The sequence below is a fragment of the Drosophila rhopaloa genome, unplaced genomic scaffold (assembly GCF_018152115.1).
Source record: "Drosophila rhopaloa isolate 14029-0021.01 unplaced genomic scaffold, ASM1815211v1 contig_163, whole genome shotgun sequence".
NCBI classification, from domain to species: domain Eukaryota; kingdom Metazoa; phylum Arthropoda; class Insecta; order Diptera; family Drosophilidae; genus Drosophila; species Drosophila rhopaloa.
The window spans coordinates 14,711,501-14,733,602 of record NW_025335043.1 but is presented as its reverse complement, the minus strand read 5'-3'; the positions used below and the strand labels follow the sequence as shown (position 1 = coordinate 14,733,602).

The window sequence follows — 22,102 nt, the reverse complement described above, 5'->3', positions numbered from 1 at the left end:
GAAGTTTCTGCCAGTCCAACAACACCAGTAAAAGTGGTCAGAAAGAGAGGGCAGCATTTGCGGCTGCCTGGCAACCGAGTTAAGAGCGAAAGAGATGGCCTGCTCATGACGAGCAGTGCAGAATAAGGCATCAAAAACAACAACAGCAACAACAATGCAGCAGCAGCGCTGCCGACGTCGTCGTTGTTGTTGTGCGTTGTGTATAAAAATTTAACATCTGCTCCTTTCATGATTTCAGTTTCGGAAAACTCAAAACTCGTACAACAACGAGGGCTGTAATGGCACAAATAAAAATATATATGCGTGTGTATGGGTGTGTGTATCCCCATCTCTTTCACTCCATTGCATACCCCTCTCTTTCTGGCCGCCCGTTGTTGCCGCTGTTAATGCATTTGGCTTGCTTTACTCGTATTACGTGTGCATTTGCCACTCTGAGATACAACAGAAATAAAGTGAGATACCCAGATACTCGGATGCTGAGATACTCTGGAAATGCTCCTTTTGGAGCAGTGAGATAGTAAAACAGCCATCAGATCTTAAGCGGCATGAAATAAATTAAAATACGGCGAGGATGCGGCAACAGCATCCACAGGATACTTTTCGTCCTGCCGGATGCCATGCATCTTCTGCTGGTGCATTCAACTTCAGCAAGAGATTTTTGCCCTTGAAGAACTGGCACTACACTTTAAGAAACTTAAAGACATGATTAAGTAATCGTATTGCACATATTATATTAAGTACATTTTATATTTTTATAGGATACACTACACTTCTGATTTTTTTTCGAATTGTTAGCTTAAATATTTATTAACTAAGCATGGGATTTTATAACATAGTTCGCTTTTACTTTAGTAGTTAAGCGATTTTAAATTTGATTATACACTCCTTAGAATTTAGTCTAAATAATGTGAGTATTTCAAAAAGATTTTAATAGATTTTTTATAATCAATAAGGAGAAAATAAAATTACTCCTATAAAAATAATCCGAAGGTAACAAAGGTTTTTAAAGGTTCAATATTTCTAGTTTGCATTCCAGTGTATTCAATTTTTCATTCTTATTAAAATTTTTGTTATATTTCCATGTTCTTGTTTTTTGCGCACATTTCATTCATTTTTCAAATACTTTAGCAGCACCAACTGTCAGATACATTTCTGGTTTCCTTTGCCGTTCGTCTTTTTATTGTGGATGCTTGCAGTGTGAATGTCCTTTGCTGTCCTCACAAAGGACACGCAGAAAGCAAATAAGAGAGAAAGAAAAAAAATAAGAAAAAAGGAAGAGCAGAATGCACAAGAAAAAAGAGAAACTTGCAGCAGCTTTTGGGTAGAAAAAAAACCAATCTGTAACTTGTCTGGGGATCGTGAACTTAAGAACTATCTAAGAGAAAATTATGACCCAAAAGCCGGCTGCATCTCGTTGTTTGTGCAGATGTTTCCTTAAGGCTCCTCGTGGGATTCGATGCGTACTTTTGTGTATGGGACAGGTCAGTGTTCCGAGGACTTGAATTCGGATTTGGATAAGGGTTGCGCCCCTTGGTTGAATGATTTTCCATTACGCAATGCAAATAGGCAGCAGCTATCCGCGTATTTCACTTCGTTTTCTTTTCGTTACTCTTTTTCTGTCAGCACCAGGCAACAATGCAACTGTCAAGGTTTCCATTTACCGCCGTGGATTGCAGTGCTCTGTATCAAAAGGCGAAAAAATGGCAGCTCCACTAATAGTTGGCATGAAACGAGGTTGCAAAAGGACCATCAGAAAAAAAAAGTGAAATGAAATCAACTGACATATAGAGCCGCCCCCGCTCTTTGCGCAAAAATAAAAAAGGGGCAAAATACAGAAGGCAAATTGTACCAAAATCCCGCAACAGCAGCCAGTGCAATGCCAGGATATATGGCACATGCCCACAAGGTCCTGCGTCGGTGTCCTGCGTCCAGCGCAGCAGCAACAGCGTCGCAGCAACACCAACAGCAGAACCGCAGCAACAGAAGCGAGGAAGAAAGTTTACTTTGGCAGGACGAAGCTTATTTACTCTTGCAAATAAAAAAGGCGATCTATTCATTTTACTTTTTTTATTAAAACACTATTACTTTTACTTTCCAAAACCCTTCTGAGTTTTTAAATTAAATTTACGACCTCAATTTTATTTGTTCTTATTTATATAAATGAGCAATAATCTTATGCAAATTTAGATCAGTTGTTTCTATGACAAATATATTTTTATGTAGTACTATTAAAAATAATAGAGTCTATTTAAATCATTGTATCGTTTCTATGACAGGATATTAGTACATTTTTCAAAATAATTAAAATGTGCCTCCTGAAACATTATAAATGACTATCAAATGAAATTATTTTTCATAAACCATTAAAACTCTAAATTGATGATTTTCGAACTATTTCTTTGTATTTATAAAAGAAGACTATAAATAGTAAATTGCTTTGTCTTATTGTAAAGGTCCAACTCAAGCTCGTAACCAAAATCAAAATACCCTCGACAAGGGTATCAGAATAAAAGCAGCACAAAATATCTCGTAGTGCACATAGATTGCAAGTTCGCATTGTGAGCGCGAAACTAGGGAAAAAAATTTTTAATTGGAACAACAACTGTACAGCGGCGCAGCAGCAGCAACAACAACAACATCAGCAGCAGCAGCAGCAACAACAACATCAGCAGCAGCAGCAGCAACAACAACATCAGCAGCAACAGCAGCAGCAACAACAACAGCCACACCAACAACAGCAACAAAAGCGCACTTCAAACGCCGCATGTTCGTATCGGTGTGTTGCTGCCCCTGTGTGTGTGTGTTTTAATGGAAGAGAGAGGACATGCAGCTGTAAATATCCCTCAGTATGTGTGTGAGTGTGTGTGCCAGGACTCTCGAACCAAAGGTTGCACACACAACTGCAACTGCAACTTTAGAAGCAACAGTTCGAAGGATCGATCGCAGGTTGCAAGGTAACATGGGAACTAGAGATCGAACACAAAACTACAGGGTGACCCTGGCAATACCTACCTAAATTTATGAGATTAAATGAAAATTTAGAAATCTACACTTAAAAAAAAAACAAAGAAGGTTATCTAAGCCATAATTAGTTTAAGCATTCAAAGAAAAAATAACTTAAGAAGATTGTTTTTATAAAAATAGATTTAAATTCAGAGTTACATTGTTCGTCTATATGAGGAAACAGTTATTTTAAGACTCTTTAGACTAAACATTTTTAAAATTATTTAAATGAATTCAAAAACATAATAGTTTATTTAATTTTACTGTTTAAAATAGAAAATGTCAAGTTCAATTAAGCCCTATCTTTACTTGAATTGCAGAACACATACTATTGTGTATTTTCCCACCGGCAACTGGCAACTGACAACTGGCAACATGTTGCTCTCGCACACGTTCGACGGCCACAAGGTTCGATGTTGCAACCGTCTTCGGGGTTGGTTTGTTGCCGCTCGCTGCTGCACGGCGCAATCAGTTGTTGTGTATCCTTCGGGTGAAAAGTTTCCTACAAAACACGAACTTTCTGCACCGCCGCCGTCGCCGTTCGAGCGCTAGAAACGAGTGCGAGTGCGAGAGAAGCCCACTCACTAACTAACTAAGCAACTTATTTCGGGCAAATACTATCCTTTCGGTGTGATCCAGATCGAGTTCAAGGACTCGCGACTAACTTATTCCAGTTTGAAAACACAAGCAACCAAAATCAATTGCCCATGTGACCAGTGAGAAATAAGAGATCCGAAAACCACAACAAAATCGAGAACTCCCGCAGATGCCGCATCTGCCGTTCTAAATTTTTCAGTTTCGCATATCTGAATCCCGGTTTTAATTTGCAGTTCCAGTTTCGCGTTCGGTTTTCTGGCCTTCCCTGCATTTTCTTTTCGTTCCTTTCGTTCCGATTTCGCGACGCGGTTTGTTATTGTCAACTTTCGTTTTCGTGCGGGCTTTCGCGGCTTTTCTAACGGTCTAATAACGGTCGGCGAATGGATAAGGAAACTGGCCTGGATTTCCAATAGCTACTATATACCCATCGTTTTCCGAATGACAAAACCAAGGGAGGCAAAGGAAATGGATTAACAACAAAGGTTTGTAATTGGGACTAAATATATCGGACTCATGTAGTTCTATAAGAAATGTTACGAATGACAACTAAAGATTAAGACCTTAAAATCTTTCTTTAATCTTCAGTTTTATTTTTACGCTGCGCTAGCATTTAAAATTTTGAACCTTTTTAGATTTTCTTTTGTTATTAAATAGTAACTATGAAAAAAAATCATAGCCCTGTTCTCTTCTATTAATTAATCAACGAATAATAACATGACAAACAGCGACCGAAACATAATTAACTCTTTGAGAATATAACCCAATCAGCGATTCCACGAAACAAACAAGAGTAGCCATATCCCTTTCATAAGACCGACTCCAATTAATTAAACCAATTGAGGAAATAAATACAGCATTTTTAACTCCATTCAAGTTTATATAAAATACTACGCATCTTGGGCTAATCCCCCAATTAAACTCACCTCTCGACCGAAAGCCAAAGAAAAACAAATTTCCAATTGAAATTTGCATTTGGGCCACAGGAAGCACTGTTCAAGCGTAAACACGTAAACAAAGAGATAACAATTGTTATTGGTCATCGGAGGATCAAATTACAATAAGTGCAGGCTCAAAGGGAGCCCCAAAAAACAAAATCACCTAAACAGGCAATTTCAGGCAGCTAAGCAGCTTTATTTCCGCAAGTCAAATAAACAAAATAAAAACAAGAAAGGAAAGCTAACTTCGGGCGGAGCCGAAGTTGAAATACCCTTGCAGAATATTCTGCAAATTATATTCTCCAAAATCATTCATAATGCATTCTTAATACTCATAAAAAATCCCAACTTCCTAACTTTAAAAGCACCAAAGTTATATCATTTCCAATCGTTCAGTTATATGGCAGCTATAGAATATAGTCGGCCGATCCTTATGAAATTTGATATGTCGGATTGATTAGGCAAAAATAAAACCCATAGAAAATCCCAACTTCCTAACTTAACAAACACCAAAGTTATGGCATTTCCGATCAATCAGTTATATGGCAGCTATAAGATATAGTCGGCCGATCCTTATGAAATTTGGTAGGTCGGATTAATTGGCCAAATATAAAACCCATAGAAAATCCCAACTTCCTAACTTTACAAACACCAAAGTTATGGCATTTCCGATCAATCAGTTATATGGCAGCTATAAGATATAGTCGGCCGATCCTTATGAAATTTGGTACGTCGGATTGATTGGCCAAATATAAAACCCATAGAAAGTCCCAACTTCCTAACTTAACAAACAGCAGAGTTATGGCATTTCCGATCAATCAGTTATATGTCAGCTATAGGATATAGTCGGCCGATCCCGGCCGTTCCGACTTATATACTGCGTGCAAAGGAAAGAAGGGTGTGTGCAAAGTTTCAATTCGATATCTTTAAAACTGAGAGACTAGTTCGCGTAGAAACAGACAGACGGACAGACAGACGGACAGACGGACAGACGGACAGACGGACAGACGGACAGACGGACATGGCTATATCAACTCAGGAGGTGATCCTGATCAAGAATATATATACTTTATAGGGTCGGAGATGTCTCCTTCACTGCGTTGCACACTTTTGACCAAAATTATAATACCCTCTGCAAGGGTATAATAATAATAAAGTAAAGGCATAAGGCGGAGTTTTTTTTCGGGTTGCGAACATTTCTTTTTTTTTCGGAATGAGTAATGACAACAGAAGGAGAACTGTTGCTGATAGATACATTTGCCATTTGTGTTTGCGCCAATTTAAATTAAAAAGCAGCGGGTTCTGAAGTTCCTCGGCCTGTGAAGAGTTGAGTTGAGGCCCTGAAAACGTGCCAGCAAACAGCCGCACAAAGATACGGACACAAAGATACAGATACTCGTAACTAACAGTAACGTGCGTACATCTTTAAGATACTTTTTTGGCGCGCTCAGAACAGAAGCGCCAAAAAAGAAAGAAATAAAATAAAGGAACCGAGAAGCACAACAGAAAGCGAAAAGCTAAAGATACAGCAGAAGATACTTGTGCTCCCACAGATACAGATACTCGGGCCGCCTTGACATGGCAATAAAGAGAATTTAAAGAAAGATAAATAATGAAAGCAAACGAATTGAGGCGCAGGCCGCGAAAGAAGTTCAAGTTCAGTTTGGTGTGCTTGTATCTGTATCTGTATCTGTATCTGCTGGATGCAATTTGTCGGCCGCCTGCAAGTTATGACTGCCTGCCTGTCTTACCCCCAATGAATTTAGCAGATACATTCTATATTTAGCTCCTATATTTTGTTTACAACTTGCCCGCCCGCTATCCATTCATAAAACACCAGCCCAAAACGGCGAGTTGGCTAAAGGACACGCAGGCAAATTAAGGCTTTGACCTAGAGACAAATAAACAACACCCAGGACATAGCCCCCTGCCCCCTACCCCTCCCCCTCCGCCCACTCGTTAACGGTAACGTGCGTGACTTTGAAAGCATGCGAGGCAAATGACAAACTCGTAAATCTCAACACACTCACGGGAAGTGGGTTGTGGGTGGTGGGTGTTGCTTCTTTTTTTTTTTTGGCTGAGTGAGGCATGTGGCATAAGTACCCCGGCTCCTATTCATATACGCTTAATACTCAGCCGCGTATGCCTCTCCATGAGCTCTTTGCATGGCTTCATTGGGCCGCACAGCACGTTTCATTTCATCCACACCTGCAACACCACCCACCCACCGCACCACTCTGCGCACCACCCAACCACTCCGCACCACCGGCAACCTTCGGCACAACTCAATTTACACGTGACACACAGAAGAACGAGAAGTGGGGCGAATTAACTCATGAGCCGCGTTTCTAAAAGATATTTTATTTTTACTCACTCTTGCAGGATTAAACATTTTTGTTTTAACTTTCCGATCTTAAACTTTGAGGTAATTAAACTGGTTTTCCGAGTTGTAAGCCTCTAAAAGTTAACTGGTTTATTTCTTAATAATCTGAATTAAAAAATTTACTTTTAAATAAGGGTCCATATATTATACAGTTTAATGGCGTAGTCTAATAAACTGAGCGTGTTAAGGTGTTAAGATTTTTGACCTACCTTTATTTGGCCAACTTAAGGTCAGCTTTGGTGCCTTAATAAAACCACTTTTTTACCCAGCTTATCAGGTGTCTTGGAACACTTCCTTCCGCACAGTATGAACTCGATCAAGTACTTCCACCACCTTCGCAAGAAATGCAATTTCAGCCGTCTAGCACGTATCATTAACATAAAATGAAATTATTTCCCTACCCACTAACCGGTTTCTACGGCTTCTTGTAATATTAACCAGCAAAATGATGGCACCCCACCGAAACTGGAATTTTATTCATTAACTTGCAGCGTTGCAGCATTTGGCAATTGTATAACAAGCATAAATATGCAAACTTATTTTGCCCCGCAAAATAATAGTTGCCGAATAGCGAAATGCTGGGGAAAAATGTTAATAAATATTTAGCCCAACTGTTTTTGAACAATCCTCATATGAGCAAAAGTTGTAAACAAGCGCAGAATGTTCGGATAACATATTAAAATATAACATTGAAGCGGATGAGCTGGGAAAGTGGTTAGCAGGGGGGGTTACTCAGGATTCGGGGAACGAGGAGGAGCACTTCATTTGCACAAATGGAGCGTCAGCTTGGCAGACAGACATGAAGGGACAGAAGGGGGTGAGGGGTGAGGGAGTCCTGCAGGATTCTGCAAAGGGATGGGCGGAACAAGCTCCTGCCCAACTGTCGTTGGTTGCACTTGTTATCAAAAGATGGGGAAGGCTGTGGGTGAGGGAGTATTGAGATTCGTGTGGTTAACCGGAATTCCTAGAATTCATAATTAAACTTTATGTTGAAACTATGATTTAATACCATCTGGCTTTAAATTTTATACCAAAACTATCAGATACGTCAGATAAAAATTTCAAAAGGACATTTCTTATAATATAAAAAAATTACACTTCTCTGCTTTTGATATAATGATTATTCCATAAGATTTTGTAAAATGGTTATACTTAGTTTCAAATTTGAATAGTGTCTGTAAAATAAGTGCAGTATATAGAATTATTTCATATTTTAAATTAAAAAAAATATGAAATGGCAAACACATTCCAAAACAGATAATCTAAAAAATGAAAATAGCTTGTATGCAGGGTTTTCCATCTGATATTGCCATCATATTTTCCACTTTTCTCTCCCATTTTTCGTGCCCCGTCTGACTACAAACAAATGGAAAGTCAAACAGCGCACAGGTAGCATGGTTTCCCTCTGGATACACCTGAAACCCCAGATCCTGTGCCCGATTCTGCTCCTGTTTCAGTTGCTGCTGCCTCTTCTGTTCCTGTTTCTCGTCCTGCGGCTTCACTTGCTCTCCTCATTTGCACATGCAACTGCCTCGTCTGTGTGTGTGTGTAGCCTAGTTCCTCGTCCTGTGATACTCTCCGCATAACATATATATGTGGTATACTGCCAAAAAACAGCCCTCGCAGTCACCTAGATTCTATGCCGCCTGCTGCCATTTCCATTCCACAGCGACTCCACAGCGACTTTGTTTTCCAAATGACGCATTGTTCGGTCGCATATAAACGCTCGTGTATATGGTACTTCTGTACGCGTCTGGACTGCGTGTTTAATTTGCAAATTCAAAATGCGAAAAAAATAAAGAATGTTGTACGTACATTGTACATACATGTTGCAAAAATGTGCTGCATTAAGCGTGAGCAGCAAACAAGAAAATTTAAGTGAATTGCGGTCATTGTTCCTCACTTCGTTTTATTTCTCTTGGTTTTACTTCTTTTTTTTTCGAACATACACCCATACTGGGCCAGTTGGAAATAGAAATCCCTGTTTATATAGACCAAACCCGTATGTGCATAACATTGAAACTTCGCTTGGGAGCTTCGCAAGATAAGATTAGATAGGCATTAGACAGTCGATTGGGGATGGTTTAAGTGCCAAGAATGGTTTGGCAAACAACTTATATAACTTTCGGGGTTATATCACTTGGCAGTAGCGGAAATCCAGAAGGAAATGGCTATATCTTTGGGAAGTATATATATTTTTATAAATATACAATAAATATATTTTTATAAATATAAAATAAATATATTTTTCTAAATATAAAATAAATATATTTTTATAAATATAAAATAAATATATTTCTACAAATATAAAATAAATATATTCGTATAGTTTAAATATTTTAGATTCAGAAAACTATCTTTTGAGTTCCATTTAAGATATCATATTATGTATTAGACCTAGTCACCATAAAATACCAAAACCTTTCTCTGTGTAGTCGGGATTTGACTGAAGTCAGGGAAAAAGGAAGCCCTAATTGCAGTCTGCACATGTTGCCATTTTCCCAACTCGTTGGCCCAATTTCGTCAAATCGCGAGTGCCGGCGATCGCTGGGCATGGGATCAGGATCGGGATCGGGATCTTTATCGCGCCATGTCGAGCGTAAGACTCGTAACTCTCCCAGGAAAGGGAGGACCAAGGGGGGAGGGGGGCAGGGGCGGAGGACGAGTCAGAAGTTACAGCTGCAGAACAGGACAGGATGAAAGGCCAGAAGTGGAAACGCGAAACGGAATCGCATAAAACGGAAAGTGCAGCAAATTGTGGCAGCTGCAACATTTTGTGTTTTTTTTTTCCTTCGCTGCAGGTTCTCTTCTCCGCTTTTTCCTCCTTTTTTTTTTTTAGTTGGTTTGCTTGGCTTGGCCGTTGGCCTTTTACCGTTTTTATTGAAGGCACTGCAACAAAGATAATGTGAGTGAGACGGCATGAGAGGAGGGAGCGAGAGGGGCAGGGTGGGGGGCAAGGGCAATTGCAGCACGCAAATTGCAGTCGACAAAATAATCAGACTTTAATTGTCGTTCTGCAACAATGTGCAGAGCAACTCGAGGCAAGGAGAACCTCAAGGAACCCAAAAAGCGAAATTGCGGAGGACAAGAACAATGGGGCAGATGACTCAGTTGACTTGTCAACCGAAATCAGGCGAAAAGTTTCGCCATTTCAAAGCTTGGGGGTGAAATTGTGCACAGAGATGCGAAATATTTATTTTTAGTGTGGGAAATTACAGGGGAAACATCATAAGTAGGTTGGAACGTAACCATATCGCCCCCTGAGTTTTAACTTACAAAACGTCAATTTTGTAAAACTTTAAACCAACTTTAACTACCTTATGAAAGATGGTTTTAAATCTGCAAAAAATGTATTTGAAGAACTTAATCACTGAGTCTCAAGACAAATGGTTTTAACAATGTCAGATAAATGCTATGTTTAATTAAATATCTTTTTTTTAAAGGTTCAATTGCGGGCAAAAAACTTGTAGAGAACTTCTTTTTAATTATATTTAAATACAAAAATTTATAGATTCAGGTTACTTCAGTTATTACATCAAAATAAATCAGTTCCAAATTACATATAACCATCAGTTTTAAGATAAGGAGACCTTCAAATTTTCGAGCACTCTAATTATACCGAGCTAATTAATTCTACATTTTCACTCACTTTAACGCTCAAGAGCCATGCACTTATGCACCTCAGCTTATGTTCAAAAACTGGTGCAGCTTTAGGCACATCCAGTGCATGCATAATATTCATCCTCACACGTCACAATCATCCTCATCATCATCATCATCATCATCATTATGATTGTGATGAAAAAGCCCAGGTTCCGAGCCCAATGAACTTTCTGAAGCGCAACGAAATGTTCGCTGGCCAAATGCAAAAAGCCAAAGGACGCGCTCGGCAACAAAAAAAGAAACCAAAAGTACACCTGTGCCACAGAAAAAAAAATAATATAAATAAAAATAAAGAAAAAGAAAAAGATACAAACAGCGGGGCAAAAAATGGCGAAAAAAGACAAGAAAATGACAACGGCGTTGAAGGCAACTGAAATACGCTTGTGTGATGGTATGTGTGAGTGTGCCACGCAAGTGTGTGTGCAACTGTGTGTGTGAGCGAGGCTTTACAAAGCCAAAACCAACTTGGCAGCATAACTTACAAGCCAAAAAACGAGAAAAAACGAGAAAAAACAACAACGGCAGCGGCAATAAAAAGCCAGAAGTGAGTGTCCTTTAGCTCATTTTTTGTGCTGTTCGTTTTTATACCCTTGCAGAGGGTATTATAATTTCAGTCAAAAGTTTGCAACGCAGTGAAGGAGACATTTCCGACCCTATAAAGTATATATATTCTTGATCAGCATCACCAGGAGAGTCGATCTAGCCATGTCCGTCTGTCCGTCTGTCCGTCTGTCCGTCCGTCTGTCCGTCCGTCTGTCCGTCCGTCTGTCCGTCCGTCCGTTTCTACGCAAACTAGTCCCTCAGTTTTAAAGCTATCTGCTTGAAACTTTCCCAAAAGTTGTCTTTCTATTGCAGGTAGTATATAAGTCGGAACGAGCCGGATCGGGCCACTATATCGTATAGCTGTCATATAACTGAACGATCGGAAATGCCATAACTTTGGTGTTTTTGAAGTTAGGAAGTTGTAATTTTCTATGGGTTTTATTTTTGGCCAATCAGTCTGAACTATCAAATTTCATAAGGATCGGGCGACTATATCCTATAGCCGCCATATAACTGATTGATCGGAAATGCCATAACTTTGGTGTTTGTAAAGTTAGAAAGTTGGGATTATCTATGGGTTTAATTTTTCGCCAATCAATCCGACCTACCAAATTTCATAAGGATCGGCCGACTATATCTTGTAGCTGCCATATAACTGAACGATTGGAAATGCCATAACTTTGGTGTTTTTGATGTTGGGAAGTTGGGATTTTTTATGAGTATTAAGAATGCATCATATAAATAATTTTGGAGAATATAATTTACAGAATATTCTGCAAGGGTATATCAACTTCGGCTCCGCCCGAAGTTTGCTTTCCTTTCTTGTTTATTATTTTTTTGCCGCTTCCTGCCTCGCTGACTTGGCCGCTCATTATATAGTCAAAGACCATAATTATGTGTTGAAGTTTGTAGATGTTTAAGGCCAGAAAGGGAAAGAGAACCAGAAAATACAACAACAAAAGTGTAAGCACAAGAAAACTTTGCAGCAAGGATATTTTTATAAGAAACTCAGAAACACCTCTATACGAAACTTTACTAACTTCATTTATTTTTTCTCTTCATTGTTACAGCTTTTAATCAAAGGATTTGAGAAGAACGGGCGCAACAACAACAAAATACTTTGGAAGATCTTTAAACAACTTACAAAATAAAAACCCCCTTTTCGGCCCACAATCAAAATTGAAAGCCAAGCCAACAAAAAAAGCATAAAATGAATTAAGCTAAACACACAACTTATATGAAATATAAAATATTATTACTATTAAAGCCTATAACAAATAACGCGCTAATGTTTAATTAATTGTTAAGTCCAGAACCCAAACAAACAAACAAACGGAAGACAAAGATTTTTAGGCCTACACATTAAGTACAATTTACTAGACATAAATACTTAAATTATTTTTATATCCGACGACATATTAACAAAGCAAATTCAATTGAGAAACGAAGCATAAACCAGAGTACAAAAACTTAATCAATTTACAACAACAAGCAAGCATCAAATATTATCAATAACAAAACGCAAGTAATTAACAAAGTAAATACAACAACAACAACGCATACAAAATACAAATTTTACAAATTACAAATTTACAAAGATTTTTTAAAAACAAAAAAAAAAAAAACCAAACCAAGTCTGCTACAAATAAAAATCAAATATCAAAATACAAATTTTTGCCTAGCTGCCGTTTTACAAACAAACAAAAGAATAAAGTACAAAACAACCAACAACCAATCTTAAAAAATTTTAAACAATTCAATTTAATACGAGCACTTTACAAAAGAAAAGAAAAGAACACCATAACAAGTAAATAATCAACTTTGCATTAAAACACGCAAAACCAGTGAGTTCAAAAAAATATAAAAACGAAATACAAATCTTGGAGTAGCTTCAACTTATATTATAGTATACAAATATAATCAGAGTGTTTTACACTAGCCAACAAACAAAAACCAGTCGAATCGGAAACATTTTTAAAGAAGAACTACCTCACAAAGCAGAGAAACAAACGAAAAGTGAACCGAAAAGTGTACAAAACTATAACGAATCTTTAAATCAGTACAAAGCCCCGCAGTTTTTAAAGACAACTGCATAGCCATGCCAGAGTTTGAGCTTAAATGGCGTCTTCAATTTTAGCCCAGAGCAGCACAGGTGCTACCGCCGACAGCAGCAATTTGGGAGCAACTACATCAGCAGCATCATCAGCCGCATCCGTGGAGGCCACCGTATCCTCGCTGCACAACACCCACTTGAATCAGCTGAGCAGCCTCAGTCAGCACTACACCACGCCGTACCACCACCCGCATCCCCACCATCACTACCAGCAACACTATCCGCAGCAGCAACACCTCCAGCAGCAGCAGCAGCAACAACATCAGCAGCAGCATCAGCAACAGCAGCAGCAGCAGCAGCAGCACTGGGACTACTATGCCAGGCAGCAGCAGCAGCAACATCATCAACAGCCAGCGGCCGCCACCAGCAACACCAACGGCAACAGCAGCAACAACACCGACGGCAGCAATACCACGGTTCCAGCGCCTTTGGGCAGCAGCAATCATGCTAATGTTGCAACCGGTGGCAACTCTGGCCAGCGGCAACACGGCGATGCCAATGCCAATGCCATTTCCGCCGCCTCCACCGCAGTAGGAAATCCGGGGAATCCAGGGAATCCGGGTAATCCCAATAACACAACTAGTAACGCCAACGCCAACGCCAACTCGAATTCGAACTCCAATTCCAACTCGAACGGCAGCTATACGCGTCCCTGGGAAATGGAGTCCAAGGACAATGGTCCACAACCCCAGACACAACCTCATCTGCAGCTAAAGAGCGGCTTCGAACCCTTCTCCAAGCTGCCCTCGTTTCAGAGCCAGTTTCATGGCTTCAATGAGCAATTACTACCAGATGGTACACCCATGCCAGTGCCCATAGCACCGCCAGGTTCGACAGCAGCAGCTCCTGGTACCGCAGCTCCCGGCTCAGTATCCGGCTCCGTAGGACCAAACTCGGTAACCGGCTCCGTGGGACCAACCACAATGAGCTCCCTGCAAACGGTGGCCATGTCGCCGGCTAGTATTTCAGTCAGTTCCCCCGGAATGATGAGCGTGGGCTCTCCATTGACCCAGCTATCGAGTCTGCAGACCAGCATCACTCCACCCTCAGCGGGCAGCTTTCCGGCACCACCTCCGCCGAACGCGTTTGCCCATCACCATGCCCTCAATCCGCACCATCATCATCGAGGCGCCTCTGGTTATCCCACACCCTACGCAGAACTACCACTCTATCCGGGATTCACTCCACTGAGTGTCAAGAAGGAACCAGGATCGGGAGCCAGCGACTTTGAGATGCTGCTCAAGAAGGAGGACTTTGATCTCAGCAACAGCGGAGGCGGCGGTCTGATCCACCATCCGCTTCAGCACGGCCAGCCGCATCCCATACCCATGGGAATGCACACGCCCACCTCGTACGATGGCAACAACAGCAACAACAGCTATCCGCAGGCGACGGCGGGAAGTGGGAGTGGCAGCCACACGCCGCACACCACCACCCAACAGCCCACGCCCACCACCACCACGCCGGTCAAGGTCGAGAAGCTGCTGCAATCGCCCATCGCCCGACTGGAGGCCCGGAAGAAAGAGCGCCGGAAACAGCGGCCCAATTCGCTGGAGTCCAGTGCCGAGAGCGAGGCCAGCGGCATGGACGTAGACCCCAGCAATCCTGGCCAAGTGGACGCCGTCTCCAGCACGGCCAACTTCAAGAGTCCTCTGAGTGCGCTCGGGATGGGCGATAGCAACGATGCCAATGCCAGCGGATGCGACAAGCAGGTAAGTGATCGGTGGGTGGGGTTGTCGAAGATTACGGGATATATACCTATATCGGTGGATTTAAATTGCATTTAAACATTATAAAAGACAGCAGGTTGATAATGAAAATTATGTTTTTCGTAACCTTTTCTTGAAAATGAATAAATGAATCAGTTATTGCAAATATTGTTTACAATATTCGAATCCATTTCAAATCAGTTAGCCTTGAATGAACTTAGTTTCCTTTAGTCGATGAAATATTATGAATCAAGAAACATATCTGTTTTTAATTGCACAACTGAATTGAATAACATCTCCAACTAACTGTAAACTGACTTCAGAGAACTAGATATTATTTGTGCGAAAAAGTCAATAGACTTTCTCTTAGCATTTATATTTATATGAAATTAAAAAACTAGCATTTTTTTATCATCAATAAAGTCATTAAAAATAGAAACCTTTTAAAAAATCATAAAAATAAATTACTTTTTAAAAAAGATAAAAAAGATTCAGCATAAATTTGAAAAAATGTCCCCCAATCGAAGTGATATCCCCAATAATCTTCGACAACCCCACCGCTTAACGAGCGAAACGGGGCGAACTGGCAACCGCTGCGATTAACAGGCCTACGGTCGTCGCCACCATCTTCCGCCACCCACACTGCCACTGCCACTGCCCACCATCACAATCACACCCACCGCCCACAACCACGACCACCAGCCACACCACCACCCACACCAACACCACCACAACCACAACCACTCCAACGACAACAACTCCTCTTCCTGCTCTCTCTTTCAGTCGAAGAAGAAGCGCAAGCGGTGCGGCGAATGCGTGGGATGCCAGCGAAAGGACAATTGCGGCGAGTGCGCTCCTTGCAGGAACGACAAGAGCCACCAGATCTGCAAGCAGCGCCGTTGCGAGAAGCTCACCGAGAAGAAGGTGAGTTCCGACCTGGGTTTCCCGTCCCCAGACTCCAATCCACCGACTTCAGCAACGGTGTGCATGGAGTACCTCACAGATTCATTCACAGGCAAAGCAAAAGTTACTCAATGAAATCGGTGGCACAGTGGGTTTTCTGGGATATTCAATCAAGTGGAAGTGACTTTCTTAACTAAGTTATTAAAATGGATTTTAGGATATGAGACAGATTTATGAAAGACTTACAAAAGAGTCAAGAGTCTTTCACTTATCTAAAAAGCTACCTTTTTCTGACGAAACCAGCGATCCAATATTTCAAGATAATATAAAATAATATAAAATAAACTACTAAATTCTTCGCATTTCAAATATTTTAAAAGTTTTTTTGATTATATGCTATTTTTTTTGGAAATCTTACCTTAAAGTGAACCAACATAATTGTTTTCTTGCCATGTTTTTTTTTTTACTTTATCTAATTGCATTGGGAACACTATTTTTACTTGTAGGCCTCGTAATATTAACTAAATTTTACCAAGAAATTTTCATTTTCGAACTACTGTGCCTAAACGGGCAGCTGGGAATCGGTTGAAACTGGTTTTGGTCCTCAAAAGAGAGCCGGCGGCCAAGTCGCATCCACATCCACATCCACGTTCGTATTCAAGATTCGCGGTCTTTCGCACCAGCGGTCAGTCACTCAGGATTTATGTCAGCGCAACAGATGTTCCCTGGCCAAGTGCCTCGCCCCGTCTCTTTCTGCCCCCGGGCAGCCGTCTCTTTCTCTTTCTCCAGCTGCCTCGATTTAAGATTTAACTAGTAACCTACAATGAGAGGAGTGTGTGTGTGCCCAAGTGGCAGCGTACGAGGTGCACTCGAGTATCCGAGTATCCAAGTATTTGAGTATCTGGGCTGAGTGATCCGACATCCGCGCATCCTCCAGATACTTTTGCCGCTTCCCAGCTCCTTTTCGAAATCACTTAAGATGCCGCAGCCGCAGGCAGAGCGTGTCCTTTGAGCGGTCGCAAATCAGGTTGCACATGTGTGTGCGAGAGGTCCCCGAATCTGGGATCTCAAATTGCGCCTGCATGTCGTCACTCGAATTTAGAATGGGTGGATGTGGATTCGAGGTGAAGTGGAGGCTTGGGAACAAGTTCAATGGCCCAAGGACCATTAAGGGGTTTCAAGTGATCTGCTGCCAAGGATATGTGTGCATCTCAATTTTCTAAACATAACATTTTTAAAGTGGAATATGGTGGAATGGGTGAAATAGGTTGTTTTTGGAACTCACTTTTGGCCACTTAGAGCAAATGAAAGATATATAGTTTTATTAAAAATGAATCGTTGTTGTTATCGCAAATTAAACAGCAATTATGATACCAATTTTAGCCTTAACTTTGGTTACTACCCTGCTATCTAATGATATAATCTCATATTTTTATAAGTGCTCCATTCAAGTGACTAGAAGTTCTTTCATATGCCAGTTATCCAAGGTCTTGTTCCAATTTTCCCCCACAGCTGGTTGCCAAATCTTAAAACCTGGTCAAATAATCAGGGTATTTGGAGTATTTTCAATATTGACAGACGCTTCCACATTGCGGCGTTATTTTCTCGGGGCCTCAGAATACAAATACAGACGTCCAAGAACAACAGCAACAAATGCCCAATATGCCATATATAAAATAAGAACAACAATAAAAATAACGATAATAACGAAACGAGGCAACGAAAACAACAATAAAAGGAAAGGAAAGGAGCAGATGTTCACAAGTTACAAACGCGGCTTTTGATCGCACACACAGATACAAGTACACACACTCACACACATGCCGATGCAGATACACAAACAAAGCGGCGCACACAGATACACGCAGACAGACAGAGATAAATAAATAAGCGAGTGCGCAGCGTTTTGTCTCTCAGTCGCGATCAGCGGACTGCAAACAGGAAACAAAAAAAAAAGACAGAAAAACTATATGAGAGTGTGTGCAACAGAGAGGTGGATAGAGTGTGGAAAAGAGAGGGGGACATACGGCAGGAAAGAGATAGCACGAACGGACAATTAAGGTTGACAGGAGCGAGGAGATCGGGCGCTATACAAAAGGCCGTCAAACGAGAAAATGGCACGCAGAGATCTCTACTTATACCGCTCTATGGACCCGTACCCCCTCCCCTTCTGCGAAACCCCCTCCCCCTCTTTATGACCCTCCCCCCTCTACGGAAACCTCCTCTTTTCCGACGACACACATAGATAAAGTTGTAAATTTCGCAGTTTCGCCGAGAAAGAGCAACAGTTGACATGTCAATATGGACAGGGTATCTACAAGATACGCGACGCGATAGTGCAGCGCCAATTTGGAGTAGCTCCTCTTCCTCTCCTTCCCCTTCTTCCTCTTCTTCCTCCTCGGGACAATTGACGCTTTACTTTTTATATCTTCCTTTTCTTTATCATCGCCATCCGCAACATCATTATCAGGGGTTTCATTGTCCAACTGCCTCACATGTCGGCTGAACTACTGGAACACTATGTCACTGGGTTGGGGTTTTCTGTAATCTTAAAAATTCTCCAAGTTAATTCCACTTTACTTATAGAACTTTTGTTTTTTATCCTTATTAGATGCTTGTTTATTTTCCATCAAAATTATTTAAAAAATAATGTTTTACTCAATAAAAACTTTGAAGTTACGAAACGAGATCCTTAAATTAATAAGTTAAATCATATTTCATAATTTGTTATATCCCTTAATAGAAAAAGAAATATCATGTAAAAGACTAAGCGGATCTCAAAAATTATTTAATTATAATACCAATGTAAAATATATCAGACCTTTCAATTCTTCTGTAACAGGCGGGCAGATAAGGTGTTTAATTCTTTGTAGGACAGTGTAGGTTAAAATTACTCATGTGCTCATATATTTATGCCTTTGTCCATGGACTTTATAATGACAAGGTTTTCGCGGTTTTTTTTCCAGCCTGAAAGTTCTCAGCTAAAACTCACAGCTGGTCCCGGCTGTCCAACTTCTTTGGTCCGGTTTTATTCTTAATGGCGATAAATTTTGAACGTGAATTATTTCATTCTTGGGTTTCCCATCGAATGCGGATCGATGCACTTCTCGACTTATTTATCTTTCTCAAATAGCTCATACTTTATGATAAACTCCAAGTCTGTCCCTTTCCGGCCAGCTTTCCCTCTTGTATTTTTTCGTTTAATATTTTTTGTAATTTCTTTTTTTACTTTCCCAAATCAGCAGAAAAGACCTTCGGGCTTAGTCATTAACTTGGCTATTTGAATTGCTTAGCGAACTCACTCCCACCTCGGTTTTCCATCTTTCCCCGCCCCAAATAAAAAATGAAGAGAAATCTCTGGACGGGCCTATCTAAGAGGATATTTCCTGTGTCGCTCAATTTGTCTGGGGTATTTTTTTTCTTCTTTAAATATGCAGTTTTTCTTAGGAATTTTCTCATTAAAATTTGAACATTTTTTTCTACGTTTTTTTCGCCTTCACAAATAAAAGAAAATCAACAACAAGACGAGGCAAATATTGAAAGTGTCTGAGTGAAAAGAAAGTTACCGAAAGCCAAAGAAATCAACCCCGAAAGTCCATTTGGAGTCTGTGTGCTTCGGGGTTTGAGTGATTGACTTCATTGGGCTGTCCAAGGATGCTTTTCACTCCAAGATCTGCTCCCCTTTTTATTCCTGGCTCTTATTTTCAGTTCACGCTTCGCTCCAACTTCATTGAGGCAAATGCACTGGAGTCACTAAAAACCAACATACAGCCATAACAACTTAAAGGTTTTCGCTTCATGCATACAAAATGCTCGCCACCATGCATGTGCTCATATGAAACACTCGCCGTATCCTTATCCTTAGTCCTTCTTTGGGCCAGGACGAGTGCATTGCTCCTACTTGAGGTTACACACACACACACACACACTCTCACACCAACACCACCCGTTCGTGACATACTCTCGGCAAACACACACTAACAAATAGAGAGAGTGGGCGAAAAAGGAGACCACTTGCCAAGGTGGCTTGTGCACTGGGGGAAAAATTGGCCATATAATATAAACAGTATAGAAAAACAAAATTAACTTTATAAAACAGCAAGTAGCTCATATTTTATATGAAATGGAGTTTATTAGCAATCTTATTAAATTTTGGGAAACAATGAACTAATATAATTGCTTGCCTGAAGTAATTTAGATTATTTAAGCAAGTTAATAATATTCCAGCCATCTTAAGACTTAGGATTTCGTTTGATGATTTCTTTAAAAAATGTTTTAAAAACTTTAAATGATATTTGTATAATTCCGCTTATATAATATAGAATGCTATAGTATTATGATCAAAATTCAAAACCAATAATAATTGATTCATGAATCCAAAATTCTGTTGAATTTGTAAATGTTTATTCTTAAAATAGTTAAAGTTAGGCCCTTGGACTTTTTCTCAGTGCCCAGTTTTTGGCACGTTGGCTTGCCAGCTCCTGGAAAACAGGATAATGCTCATGCACACACTCGCCGCTGGATACTTGAGCCACATGAACTGCAACGTATGGTGGTGGTGGCGATGATGATGACGATGACGATGTCGACGATAATGCCCTGGATGTGCTTCATTATGAGCATGTTGTGCAATCTGATACTCGGTCGTGGTCGTGCTCCTTGGATATCCAGTTGCACTTGGGCATCCTCTTTCATCCTGCCCTGCTATCTCCTTCCCCCGGCATATCACTTGCCACTTTCTGGCTCAGCTTTTTTTGCCGAAAAATGGAAAAATATGCTTGGCCAAAAATGTGTTGTCTTTCGGTTAATTGTCGCTTGTGGCCAGGCACACGACTGCCATCCTCCCTCATTCGCTCCAAAAATCATCCTCAGTCGGTGATTCAATCATTCAATCTATAGGCAGAGCAAAATGTGCGTTTGTCATTCGATAAGTCCCAAAAGATGCTGCCAGGCATGCCTCCCATGCACTCCCCGAATTCTCAGTTTGAGTTTGGGTTTTTCAGTTTCAGTTTGAGTTTGAGTTCAATGCTCTGAACTCGACTGGCAGATAAAGTTTTGTTTTAGGTTTCAGCTGAGGTACACCAGAAATAAATTCGTGAATGTTTTAAGAAGATTTTACATAATACATAAAGTAAAACATTAAAAACAACTCAATGTTTAAACAAGGAAAACTGATCGAAATGTATAGAGTTTTATATTTCGTGATGAAGTATTTTTTTTTAATTCTTAACCATTTTCAAATGAGAGTCTTAAAGACTTTGTTGACAATGCAGTTTTATAATATAAGTCCTTATGGAATCTAATTTATTTCCGTGCATCTGTAGCTTGAGTGGGCACAAAATCCCATTGAAAATTCCAAGCAGCTTCCGTTGTTTTATTTCCTGCTCGAAGGATTGCATATTCATCTGTTGCAGGGAGCACACACCATTATTCGTAGACCATCTGCAGAACTCGCTCGCCTGCACATCTGTTCGCATTGTGCTCTAAGGATTGGGAATCGGAATCGGAATAGGAATAGGAATCAGAATCCTAAGCCAGAGTCCTAGGAGCAGAACTTAAGCCCCATGCCGTTCAAACACACATGCACGCACGTCCATTTAAATGGCATTGATGAATGATTTTTCTGTATATTATTTTGCTTTAAGCAGCTTAGGCTTTGCGGGGATTTATGAGTACTTCTTTTAATTACCAAAATTTCAACCATAACTTTAAAAACCATAATTTAACATTTGCATTGTTTTTTTTGTTCATTGCCTTTTTCATTTTAATGGGTTCTCATTGGTGAGGCGGTTTGGGCACGCAAATTGCCGCCATGACAGCCAATTAGTGGGCTTATATTTTGATAGCCCGACAGTCGGTCTATATACACTTTTGCTATGTGCCACGGGGCATGTGGCATGTACATATAGGGTTTTATTTTCCAGCATTGAGTAATTTTTGGTTTGCGAGGGGACACCTCCTGCTCACAGATTTATTTAATTTTTAATTATTGCTAATTGTTTTATGCATCACAGCTTATTTGTATTTACAGTTGATTTATTTTCATTTTCTATCTTTTTTTCTTGCAGGAACCCAAAGCCAAAACCGTACGTATACATTTTCATGTAATTATATTTGCACTTGCTGGGGCACTAAGTATTTATTTTTTTAATAATTATGGGTGAATATATTTGAATCACATTTAATCCGTTTAATAATGGGGCTCGCGTGGGAAGTTTTTAAAAGCCTTGAAAGGTTTTAATTGAGGTATTGC

At 40.3% G+C, this 22,102-nt stretch overlaps 1 protein-coding gene across 1 annotated transcript in view; it reads left to right on the top strand.

Moving 5' to 3' along the window:
* The first annotated feature begins 12,734 nt into the window (after positions 1–12,734).
* Positions 12,735–22,102, top strand: part of LOC108041758 (DNA N6-methyl adenine demethylase) — a 97,038-nt gene continuing 87,670 nt past the window's right edge. Inside the window, 3 exon segments of the mRNA XM_044458307.1 lie at positions 12,735–14,949; positions 15,730–15,870; positions 21,918–21,935. Of these exon segments, the coding sequence (XP_044314242.1) occupies positions 13,243–14,949; positions 15,730–15,870; positions 21,918–21,935 (1,866 nt within the window). The 5' untranslated portion in view covers positions 12,735–13,242.